Source organism: Rhinoderma darwinii, chromosome 1 (assembly GCF_050947455.1).
Source record: "Rhinoderma darwinii isolate aRhiDar2 chromosome 1, aRhiDar2.hap1, whole genome shotgun sequence".
In the NCBI taxonomy this organism is placed as follows: Eukaryota; Metazoa; Chordata; class Amphibia; order Anura; family Rhinodermatidae; genus Rhinoderma; species Rhinoderma darwinii.
The window spans coordinates 261,948,558-261,961,948 of record NC_134687.1 but is presented as its reverse complement, the minus strand read 5'-3'; the positions used below and the strand labels follow the sequence as shown (position 1 = coordinate 261,961,948).

Below are 13,391 nucleotides of genomic sequence, written 5' to 3'. Positions count from 1 at the left end.
CGCCCTGCGACTGATCACATGACTGACACGTCATTGCAGGTCCTTTAACCTGCAAAGCTTTTTCCAGTACAACTTTCATAAATAAACGGTTTTAGAGACAGTAAAAAAACATTTACCTGCTGATGTGATTAACGTTCACATAAACAAGTAACGGAAAATATAACCTTCGCTACAACAGCGGAACGCGCCTATAGGAAGACACATGTGACTGATCACCTGACCGTGACGTCATCGGAAGTCTTGCAGCATCTAACGTGCGCGAAGGTCGAAGGGGAGTCCTGTATAAAGATGGCAGACGCCTTGCGTCAATGTAGCCGGGTGAGCTTATACGAGCGCTTATATGTCTTGGTAGTTGCCTTACATGAGCAGTGGCAGGGTTCAGGGGTTTCCATTGTTGTGTGCTGGAATCCCTGTAGATTCGTAACACGGAACAAGCATGTAGGGTGTATTGGGGGTAGCTGGACTATTCTGATCGTGGTATTCTAGCGAGTAGTACTATCTAATTTTCTATAACTACACGGTAGTAATAAGGCTTCTCCCACGTGGCTAATAGGATAGTGATTCTATCACACACCCAAAAAAGTGGGGGGCATCTTCTTAAAGGGGAACTGTGATCAGACTACGCTACTCTATGTAAGGGCGGTATAGGACAGGTCCGCTCCTTCTAAAAGCCATAAGCGTATAAAAAATGATTTGTGCTTTTTGGTTAACAGGAGGGATCGAAGAATATAGCGGACAAATGGTTTCCCCATGAGGAGAGCTCCTCTCGGCAGTGATTGGCTGGTTTCTGTGGATTTGCATGTATACATGGTGGCTGTCAATCACTGTGAGGAGGGGCGGGTGGAGCGCTCCTCTCGTGAATACGCCGGGCTCGGACCTATGAGTCTGCGGTGTTCTTTGGTAACGCCGATTTTGCCAAACGCCACAATATCTTTTTTACTGTTAGCGCTAATTGAAGAGCGGACCTGTCCCCAAACTGTATGGGTGGAGACAAGCTGCCGGGGGCTCCAGATGCTTTGAAGATCTTGAAGGGGCTATAGTCGGGTTGGATCTTCCTAACATATCCATTAAACGCAGGCTCTGACTGATGCCTAAGGGTCAGTTCACACGTTGTGTAAATACTGTGGATTTTCCGCAACTGAAACTTTCGGTCCCCTGTTCTCTTCATCCCTGGGAATCCCAGCGTTTGGACCCCCGGATACATGCGATCACACGTATCCCCTATCCTGTTGTTTGAGAATATGTGTTTTGTGGAAAAGCTCCTTTAAATAAAATAAATCTCCGTTCGGCTGAATGCACAGCGTTTCTATGCAGTTTTTTTTTTTTTGTAGCGTTTTTTTTAGTGCAGCTAGATGTTACATTAAAGTCTAGTAAAATATAAAACGTATACAGCTACGTTTCAGTTTGTGGTGTTTCAGGCAACTTTGTGGTCAATGATGGTTTGTTTTTTTTCCAAATGCAGCATGCTCTGGGTATGGCGTGTTTGCAGGCGTTATTCCACATAGTAGTCGGCATGTACAAAGTGACACGAAATGAAAAACGGCACTTAAAACGCGGTTAAATTTTAAAAACACTGGCATTTTGACATTCATTTTTTTTTCACGCCGTTTAAACTGACCAAAGAAATCTGTTTGTAAAGGAAGCCTAAGGTAAACGCTGGGGAATTTCCGCAACTGAATTCTGTGTGGACATTCTGCAGTATTTACAGTAGCAGCAAAGTGAATGAGATTTGGAAAATATCTTATGCCCATGCTGTGGAAAAAAAAACGCACAAAAGTCATGAGGAAAGTATTCTGTGGTGTGTTTTTCAATTCCGCAGCATGTCAATTTATGCTGCGTGTTTTGGTCCATAGACTTCATTGGGGAGCAGAAATTCTGCAACAGATTTATGTTCTGGTTTTTACCGCGTTTACGCAGTAAAAACCGCTGAAAATCTGCAGGTGCACATATATTTTGCTATAACCAATGTTTAACAATAACTACCCAGGTAAAGCCGCTGTGGGAAAAACGCAGCGTTTCCGCAGCAAAATGAGCAGGAAAAACGGATTTCTGTGAGAGATTTACCAGCGTTTTTTAGAGATTCTGCTGCAGGTTTTCTGTTGCAGAAAATCTGCAGCACATCCTGTGTGTGTGTGTGTGTGTGTGTGTGAACATACCCCTGTCAGGGCTAAACTTCCTTTTTTCCCTGTTATCTCACACCGAATAACCACCTCTGTAAATTGAAATCTGAATGCATGCATGGAAAAAAGTACACCATACAGACCAGTTGGTAGACCTCTTTCCCTTAGTCAAGTAGGAAGTGAACTGAAACTTTTTATTGAACAAAGAAAAGAAACACATGTTCCCTCCCTAGAGATGTGGGACGTGCTTAAGTCCCATTGGCTCCTCAGCTGTAAGTTCTTCTGTACACTCCTCTTGCATTCCAGGGGCAGTGTCTGCATAGGTGTGTTTCTCATACAGACTCCATCTTGTTTCATTTACAAATCTTTGTGTAATATACTGATTTTTAGTTTATATAAAGTAATAATGTTTTTGCAAACAATATACATGGTAATGATCCCTGACAGTCCCCCCTAAAAATATTATTACTCTATCCCTGAGTCTTGCCTAGCAACCGACCACTCGAACCAGGCGGGTAGGGGTTTTGATTTCTTCACCAGCTTGAGACGAGCTACTCCTGATGAGTAACCCCCCTTTGTACCGGGACTTCCAAAGTTTCGGAGTGGTCCTAACTTTCCCTATTCTCCTCAGGATACAGGGTGGTTGTCTTGGTATAATCTACAAACCGCTGCTGGCTGTAATATATATATAATTAATCCAGTCTACATTTTATTAATGGTAATAATTGTCGCACTGTCACTTACTGTCCTAATGGGACTTTTACCCCTGCAGATATAACAGGTCATGGGCAGCATCTTCCCCAAACCTAAAGACACCCGGGAAACATAACCTCTGGGCTGTCATTGCTGACATGTACTTCTTACATATGAGTGACAACAACCAGTGACCTTCACTTCACACCTCCACATAAACCTCCTCAGATCGTACTTTGCAGCACCGTGGCATATTTACACACATTATAAACCTCAGACAATATAAACAATAGAGCCTCAACTAATAATATAATGCTATCACCAATCTCATTCTATCACCCTCAGCTTTTGGGTCCCATCAGTTCATTGCCAGTCCTGTACATCATCCTCCTCTTCTGTCTTCTGTGGAGTCAGACTGCACAGTGGTGTCCAGTGGGGGATTTATTACTATCCTCCACCTGGTCACTTACTTATTAAAACACTTGGATACTGCTGACGGATTCACTCAGGTCTTTGGTCTTTACTTTGATCTTTGCTGATGTCATCGGGACTTGGTTTGGTCCTTCTCATCTGTCAGACACCGTCTCTTTTAGTATACGTCACCGGGCTGTACATAGCACCTCATGCTGTGAGCCTGGGGTGAGATCCCACGTAGACGGATTAGTGGAGTTTTATTGTGACTACCACAAACCCTCCGTATCTATCCTCTTCCTCTGGCAAGTTACTTGTCTGGGCGGCTGCTTAGAATTGTGACACTGCCGTCCGTTCATGACAAACACGTTGTATTGGCTCAGGCTGCGCCTGCCGCATCTCAGTGATGGAGTTCATCATATTAAAAGTCTTTTAGTTCATGTTTACTGGTACTTGCCGGGGACCCCCAACCCTTGTCAATTGTTAAAATAAATACTAATCTGGTGATAACATCATCCGCATACACTATAAACGTTGTTCTAAGTACATACAGTAATAATGACAGGCCCTTAATCGACATCAAACAAACACCTTTATATAAGAAAAACTACTCTGTTCCACTGGACAGGGCACCTAGAAGATGTGATTACTGGGTACATTATATTTGAACTTGGTGTTTAAACATTCCAGCAGGATTTATACCTTCTTCTCAGCTGATTACCTGGAACATTTCCTATTCACAGAAATATACACAGATTCCACATGTTTATCTGACAAGTGTCTCAAACCAATTTTTCCTCCATACTCTGGTTTGTTCTACCTCGGAAGGTCTCTCAAGGTCTCTTCTCTTCGTTGGAGGCGGGTATGATAAGGTTGGCAGCGGTCTGCCAGGACTGTTCTGTAGGCAAATCAAACAGTTCTAACAGAATTTAGCAGCATCAGCTGTAAAACCTGGGACATACCAATTAGATCTTATCATGTCGATCCTTGCAGTCTTTGGGTATATGTGAAGTCATACACCATCAATGCAAGTGCCATCGAGAGTGCCTTGGGTGGTACCGGTTTACCTTCCTTTATCTGTCCACATTCTGTCAGAATCTGGTTCTCAGGCCTCCATTCGGAGTTGGACTCTTCCTGTGGAGAACAAGCTTTTTCATTGTATAATCAGTAATTGATTTTAATCCGATAATTAATTTGAAGAAAAACATTAACAAATAACATCTTTACATTAAACGTTCACATTGAGCAGTAACTAGAAGTGATACATGCAAACTCATTTTACTTCTTTATATATATATCTATACATACACATATACACTGCACAGAATTCTCTGCTCTAAAATTTTCCTTTCATAACAAAAATATTTTCAAATGGGAATCTACTCGCACCGTGAAGTTCTCATTTACACAAACATAATACTGACTCCTCCAATAGTCCAATGCGAAGGCTGGTCCAGAACTTTACATAAAACTTAACCTCAGTATTTAATATTCCCACTAAACTTTTTGAATATAGTTATTAAACAAACTTTGGGACAACATCTGGAGAACTGCTGACCTCTAATACTTGGGAGAACACTGTTTCCCTGTCACTTACACACAACGTCTGCAGTGGGGAAGATACTGACCAGGCTTCAGGCCCCCCTGAGAACAGGTCTACACACACGAGCACATTGTCATACACTTCTACCTCGGGTAGTTGTATGTTCTGCAGTTGCTGGGACGGGTAATCTGGCTGGGCTGCACTTTTCACAGGTACCTTTGCTGTTTTACCTATATCACGCCGTGCGCACATCATGCCGGCTGCTACAAACCTAGTGGTGGCATTATTGTATCCAGGGACAAGCCAATTTACTGACACCTGGCCGCACATACCCTTGTTGTCAGGTCTGTCTTCTCTTGCTCTCTCAATTGGCTTACCCGATGATCCAATAAAATTCCTACTACCAATGGGCCCATAATTGTGGGCGATGCCAAAAGCGTACCCAGAGTCCGTGTAAATGTCGGCCGTCTTACCTTTTGCCAGGTTACAAGCCTCAGCGAGCACCTCCAGCTCCGCTCCTTGAGATGAACAAGAAGGTGAGAGTGGTTTCCGGATGATTTACCTGGTGCCTCGTATCCTGTCTTGTACATACTGTATATGATCAAGTATTTCTACATTACAAATTTACATTAAAACCCATGTCACATATAGATAGAACATTTCAAAGGGGGACGTCTCCATTCTCAAAAATAAAAACAAATGTTATACACTTCTCCACACTCATCTGATAATCCAGTACACTTTGAGAATCTCACTTTATCAGGTTCTGTAAATACTTGATTAATACAAAAACAAATACAAATTACTAAAATCTTTACATAAAATTAACAATGTTCAGATAATTTTCACCTCCTTCCCCCCTAAATCTGTAAAGACTCATCTGTGAGTGACCTCGACCTCCTGTGTAAATTTGCTGGAGGGGGATGGTCTCTTACACATTTTGTAGATCTCCTGGAATGAAATTCATTAATTCAAAACCAAAATTGTACCTGATCAGTCCCTTCACCATTCCCCCCTTTGAGGACTCTGCGAAAGTAATGTAGCAGGGTTCAAAACTACATCTCGACATAATGACAGGCACTCTATCTGGGGGGCGCTCGTTTAACCCCCTGTAATACACAACAGCCTGGAACAAAAATGACTTTCTCCTGACAAAAATACATTTTATCTTTAAAATGACTTGCAACCATTTACCTGTAAAACATTTCACATTTTCCAAAATAACATTTAGGCCGCACTATAGCACGCGCCTCATGTGTGAAAACAAAACAATTGTAATTAGTTATTCAATAAAACGGAAAATATTATATCTGGTAATATTAATTACTGCAAATCAATAAACTGTATATAAAAATAGGGAACAGTGGGGGCACATACATTTTCAAGACCCCGAGTCTCACAAGATCTGTAGTTTAATACATTTGAATTAACATCAAAACACATAAAATCTTATCACCTCATAGCATAAATATGCAGCGTAACTTTTATCAACAGCGCATGCGCAAAGATCAGAAACATTCCTGTACACAGAAAAAAGAAACAGATTTTAACCTCATAACACAAAACACTAAGAATTTTGTTTTTTTAGACATTACTGCTGTTAAAAGTAAGAGCATATAATATAGATCTAAAATCAGTGCAATATTGTAATCCCCTTGTCTCATCTCATTCACGCCCTGTATACCAGTCAGTCTGCTTTTCACACTGCAGACAGCACACAGCCCCCCTCCTCCTCCCAACCGAATTATACAGTAGGGGGTCACACACTCACTCCTCACAGCTTCTATTCTCACAATCTTAACAATTTCAATGCCGGCAAAACAATGTACGTATCTGCAATCATTCATCACACTATTGTATAGGAATTATCTACGTTCAAAACATCAACCACATAATCTGTAACAGTGTCCAATCTGTCGGCCACCATCTCTATATTATGATGACGTGTCTTTACACCAGTGCACAGCGTCCTGCAGGACGGAATCTAGAATAGAAGAAAAACACTGCAGCATGTGTTACTGAGGGAAATGAGAAAATTAACAAGGCTATCATTTCATATTGATTTGATTGGGCCGGGTGTGACCTCATCAGGGGTGGGGGGGGCAGCCTCTCCCACAGGAAGCACAGGGCTCCGCTATGAGGGGGGGTTTTGCTGCCCACAATGAGGACACACTCAACATGAGGTACGGCGGCCATTACAGGGTGGCGGCTGGTCCTGTGTTTTCTAATACATATAACATACAATACCTTTCTTATTCCTAACTTCCATTCGCTTCACCAAATCATATGAATAGGATCGTCCGGGTACGGGTGATCCTGATGATTTGAATATGGACCATAAACCATCCATTCTAACAGTCTATATTATACATGTAATTTATATAACAATTTTCGGTCTACAACTCTCTTGGTCTGGCCGGAAATATTACAATTTCGCAGTCTGCAATGTATTACATCTCGCTGGAATTTAACAATCTTCCTGTCTGCAATTTTTTTATTAAATCTCGCTGGAATATTACAATCCCCCAGTCTGCAACTCACAGGTCTTGCTGGAAAATTACTCACGACTTATCGTGCCCCTGTATAAAACAGGTTATATTTTCTATCTAGTCCCTAATTACCCAGAGGATAGTTAGTCGGGCGCGACTAATTTCTTACGGGTTAGTGACCACACAGCGGGGATGTCTCTCCTGTCTCCTGAGATAATCGAGCAAGTCGACCAGGGTTCTACAGATTCCCACAAGACCGTTCACTAACACAGATAAGTCGAAGATTTATAAAATGAACTGACTTACCGTGTTATTGTGGAGGTGATTAGGCTCCTTCAGTGGGCAGTCCTGGGTCGTCTGTTTCACCCTGTGATTGTCGGTTGTCCGGATTCCGAAATCCCCTCAAGTGTGGCCCCACGCTTGGGTGCCAAATGTCAGGGCTAAACTTCCTTTTTCCTGTTATCTCACACGAATAACCACCTCTGTAAATTGAAAACTGAATGCATGCATGGAAAAAAGTACACCAGACAGACAAGTTAGTAGACATCTTTCCCTCAGTCAAGTAGGAAGTGAACTGAAACTTTTTATTGAACAAAGAAAAGAAACACATGTTCCCTCCCTAGAGATGTGGAACGTGCTTAAGCCCCATTGGCTCCTCAGCTGTAAGTTCGTCTGTACACTCCTCTTGCATTCCAGGGGTGGTGTCTCCATAGGTGTGTTTCTCATACAGACTCCATCTTGTTTCATTTACAAATCTTTGTGTAAAATAATGATTTTTAGTTTATATAAAGTAATAATGTTTTTGCAAACAATATACATGGTAATCCCTGACACCCAAAGGGCATGTCCGCATACAACGGAATTGCTGCAGAAAATTTATGCAGCAATTCAGTTGAAAAACAGACATTCCTGCTGCGTCAAAAATGCACAATTTGCGGCGGTTTTTACAGTAGAAAATGGTGCGTATTTTGCTTCGTTTTTCACAATGCTCGGAGATGGAGAACTTTTAGGCAGCGTGTGGATGAGATTTGTGAACTCTCATTCACTATGCTGCTACTGTATTCTGCTGTGTTTTTTCTATCTGGAATTCCGTCCAGAAAAAAACGTGCCAACTCCGCAGTGTGTGGACGCGCCCTTAGGCCCCATGCACACAAACTAATTTTTGCGGCCGCAAATCTGGGGGTGAATTGCGGCCCCATTCATTTCAATGGGCCCATGCACACGACCGTGGTTTCCACGTTCCGTGCATTTTCCGGGAGCCTGGACCGCAAAAAGATAGGACTTTGCGTTGCCGTCATAGTTATGGTCATTTGTTTTCTTTTGTGATACAAGGCTTCATTTTTGTTCCATTTTTATGCGTTTAGTACTGTCCTTTTTTTATATATATTTTTAATGAAAACATACCTCAAAGCTGACAAATGAGCTACGCAAAAATGTCAGCCTATTATATGTGCTTCATCTGAAAACTGCAATGTTTCAAGAATAACTTTTTATATGGATGGTCACAATTTTATATATTTTTTTTAAATTTGGGTTTGAGCTGGGGCTGTGGAAAGGATTGATACTAGGCCACTGACAAGACACATCTATTGCCGAGTGTGCTCATCCACACCCTTTTGTCTTTAATTCCTAACCCTACTTCTGGCACATGGGTCAGCAACCTTCGGCACTCCAGCTGTGCTGAACCTACAATTCCTTGTATTGCCCTGACCGCCTCTGGCTGGAATAATAAAGAATTTGTGTCTCAGGTCATGCTGGGAGTTGTAGTTTTACAACAGCTGGAGTGCCGAAGGTTGCTGCCCCCTGTTTTAGCATTTATATTTAGATTCCCCAGTGATAACCGCTGGCATTACAATAATTATCTTTGATAGGAAAAGAAAAAGCAAAAAAAGCAGGGAGAAAGCATTCAGGTGCCTTTTCACCTTTATACAGTGAAGGAAATAAGTATTTGATCCCTTGCTGATTTTGTAAGTTTGCCCACTGTCAAAGACATGAACAGTCTAGAATTTTTAGGCTAGTTTAATTTTACCAGTGAGAGATAGATTATATAAAAAAAAAACAAAACTGAAAATCACATTGTCAAAATTATATATATTTATTTGCATTGTGCACAGAGAAATAAGTATTTGATCCCCTACCAACCATTAAGTGTTCAGCCTCCTCCAGACCAGTTACACGCTCCAAATCAACTTGGTGCCTGCATTAAAGACAGCTGTCTTACATGGTCACCTGTATAAAAGACTCCTGTCCACAGACTCAATTAATCAGTCTGACTCTAACCTCTACAACATGGGCAAGACCAAAGAGCTTTCTAAGGATGTCGGGGACAAGATCATAGACCTGCACAAGGCTGGAATGGGCTACAAAACCATAAGTAAGACGCTGGGTGAGAAGGAGACAACTGTTGGTGCAATAGTAAGAAAATGGAAGACATACAAAATGACTGTCAATCGACATCGATCTGGGGCTCCATGCAAAATCTCACCTCGTGGGGTATCCTTGATCCTGAGGAAGGTGAGAGCTCAGCCGAAAACTACACGGGAGGAACTTGTTAATGATCTCAAGGCAGCTGGGACCACAGTCACCAAGAAAACCATTGGTAACACATTACGCTGTAATGGATTAAAATCCTGCAGTGCCCGCAAGGTCCCCCTGCTCAAGAAGGCACATGTACAGGCCCATCTGAAGTTTGCAAATGAACATCTGGATGATTCTGAGAGTGATTGGGAGAAGGTGCTGTGGTTAGATGAGACTAAAATTGAGCTCTTTGGCATTAACTCAACTCGCCGTGTTTGGAGGAAGAGAAATGCTGCCTATGACCCAAAGAACACCGTCCCCACTGTCAAGCATGGAGGTGGAAACATTATGTTTTGGGGGGTTTCTCTGCTAAGGGCACAGGACTAATTCACCGCATCAATGGGAGAATGGATGGAGCCATGTACCGTCAAATCCTGAGTGACAACCTCCTTCCCTCCACCAGGACATTAAAAATGGCTCGTGGCTGGGTCTTCCAGCACGACAATGACCCGAAACAAACAGCCAAGGCAACAAAGGAGTGGCTCAAAAAGAAGCACATTAAGGTCATGGAGTGGCCTAGCCAGTCTCCAGACCTTAATCCCATCAAAAACTTATGGAGGGAGCTGAAGATCCGAGTTGCCAAGCGACAGCCTCGAAATCTTAATGATTTACAGATGATCTGCAAAGAGGAGTGGGCCAAAATTCCATCTAACATGTGTGCAAACCTCATTATCAACTACAAAAAAGGTCTGACTGCTGTGCTTGCCAACAAGGGGTTTGCCACCAAGTATTAAGTCTTGTTTTCCAAAGGGATCAAATACTTATTTCTCTGTGCACAATGCAAATAAATATATATAATTTTGACAATGTGATTTTCAGTTTTTTTTAATTTTTTATATAATCTATCTCTCACTGGTAAAATTAACCTAGCCTAAAAATTCTACACTGTTCATGTCTTTGACAGTGGGCAAACTTACAAAATCAGCAAGGGATCAAATACTTATTTCCTTCATTGTAACTGATATAAGCTTTATATCTGTATATATATTTTCTGATATCATGCCTAATCTTGCATTGAATATCAAATATCAGTTTCTAATTTTGCATTCTTCTTAATTCAAGATATTGATATCTGGTGGCCACAGGTTTACAACAGTCTGGTATGGAATGCCTTCAAGAACTAGTAGCAGTTTTTATTGGATTTGTCGCTCTCCTCTGGAACAACAGGTAGGTGAATGTGTAGCTTAGGTTAACCCATAGTGAATGTTTTGATATTGGGTAAATAATCAGAGAGGTTCTCCAGGACTTCGGATAGGCCTTCAATGTTTGGGCTCGTCCACACGCAGCAGGATACAGTAGCAGCATAGTGGATGAGGGTTACCAAATCTCAACCACGCGCTGCTTAAAAATTCAGAGCAGAAATTGACCTGCGGTGCATATTTTCCGTAGCATCACAGAGGGACAACCGAAGCAGCGAGCATAGCGCGCTGCGGCATCATTTTTATTTTAAGCCACGCCTCTAATCCCACCCAATCCCCACCCATAAACATCCGGTTCAGCCCACACAGTATCATTCTCCAATAGTGCCTCCCACACCGTATAATACCAAATAGCTGACCCCATACAGTATAATGCCCCCATTTATGTCCATGCGGTATGCGGACAGAATTGCTGCGTTTTTCGGAGATGTCACCATCTCCCAGCATTGTGAAAAACGCCGAAAAATGTGCACCATTTTTTGCCGTAAAAAACAAGTTTTTGCTGCAGCAGAAAGTCTGCGACTTTCAACTGAATTGCTGTCCAAAAATTTTCTGCAGCAATTCCGTTGTGTGTTGACAAACCCTTTTGAGTTCTGGATTTCACGCCAATCAGCACGTAGCACCACTGTCCCTTTCACGTATCCCTATCACGTATCCCTATCATATGGTCAATTAAGCGAGAGAATCTGCCTGGTATATGTCACGTTACTAGTGATGTTCCATCTGTGGGCTGTTTGTTGCACAGTGGGAAACGCTGGTTGTTTATTATTTTTTTGTTACATTTATTTTATCCCATGAAGGGATATGTTTTTAACAACTTTATTTTATCCTTACTATGTATTAGCATTCTCCTGTATTCCAAATCATGCCTCTGCATGTGGAGCATGATTTGCAGGCACACTTCCATCACCCAGTGTCTCGCACTGAACACCGCGAAAGAGTGGTGCTTTATTATGGGTTGGCGGTGCTGATCACCTGTGGAGAGAGCAGTGGGTCATTGTGTTTGTCGCTAATGAAAACTTGGCAAGCACGTAATGCAGCACTGCTCTCTTTCCTGCTATTCAGTGCCCCCAAGCACATAATGAAGCGCTGCGCTCTCCTAGTGTTCAGTAGGCTCTCTGTAAGAAAAAGTTAGCAAAGGTTGGCAGCTCTCTCTTCCCTATGTGCCCCCCTCAAAAGCTGGTGTTCAGTAGTCGCGGTCTCTCCTTTGTGCACCCCCCCCCCAGCTGGTTTTCAGTCACCTCGCATGTACCACAGATGGATCATATTTGCAAAGAAAGTCAGTGACAAGGGTCACACTGAAATATAAGTTTTATTAACTGATTAATTGGTTTGTCACATATTTAGTAACCGTTTGTCTTCTATGACTTTCATGTTTGCATGGCACACGGAGTACTTCATCATTGATTTTTATTTGTCACGCCATGCAAAAAAAGGTTGTCTACCCCTACTGTATGCTAATACATTGTACTGTATCACTATGACACAGGCTGCTGTAAGGGCAACACATAGTGTGCCCTAAAAGCAGGCTTTCAGAACAGACAGCCTTGGGTCCTTTTTAGGTCTTTAGGGTTGACTGCACAGGGTTTCTCAGTCTCAAAGGATTGAACCGTTTTTCAGATCCCAGATGTATTTAGGAGGCTGCTCAAAGTACAGGATCTGTTAGTAACAGCTCCAACTTAGAGAATGGACGTTCACTGTAGCGCTCATAAGCCCTTTCTCCAGTGACGTCAAGAGGCGTGGCTGTAGACTCTGGTCCTGCCCCGCCCACAAGACAGTGGGTGGTATGGAGCTGGTTATTATAATCCGTTTTATAATATAATATTTTTACAGTTCCTTATAATGCAGTGGATGTTATTGTACAAGATGATGCATTGGACTAATTTTTAGTTCTGTTTAATTCTTAGTTTCGCTGCTATTCATCTCAAGGAAGAAGAGGCTTCCTGGGTGGGCTCCTTGATGATATAAAGCAGGAACTTTCAAAAAACAAAGAGATGAAAGAAAATATAAAAAAGTTTCGAGAAGAAGCAAAGAAATTTGAGGAGTCTGATGCTCTACAACAAGCTCGCAGGAAATTTGTATGTTTTCTGGATATGCTGTAAAAATTATTTGTTCTTTTAAGTGAACCACCAAAGTGATCTCTCACCTGATCTGACATCGGGCGGTGAGTATCACACAGGTCCTTTTTAGAATAGGATCCGTGAACGATACTCTTTGGGCGTCCTATGGCTCCCACGGAAACTGTACGCCCAGTGTAATTGCATCGCTTCAAGCCCGATGTCAGATCGGGCGGGATGTCACAACTTCAGGTATACTCCAGAGCTTTGCCTATATTATATGCCAAGAACCCACTGTAAAC

General features: G+C 42.2%; 1 protein-coding gene across 1 annotated transcript in view; it reads left to right on the top strand.

The window, feature by feature from the left end:
• Nucleotides 1-210: 210 nt before the first annotated feature.
• The window catches only part of TIMM44 (translocase of inner mitochondrial membrane 44), a 116,360-nt gene continuing 103,179 nt past the window's right edge, over nt 211-13,391 (top strand). The window contains exons 1-3 of the mRNA XM_075852569.1: nt 211-318; nt 10,896-11,000; nt 12,940-13,110. Of these exons, the coding sequence (XP_075708684.1) occupies nt 289-318; nt 10,896-11,000; nt 12,940-13,110 (306 nt within the window). The 5' untranslated portion in view covers nt 211-288. The remainder of the gene's footprint in view (nt 319-10,895; nt 11,001-12,939; nt 13,111-13,391) is intronic.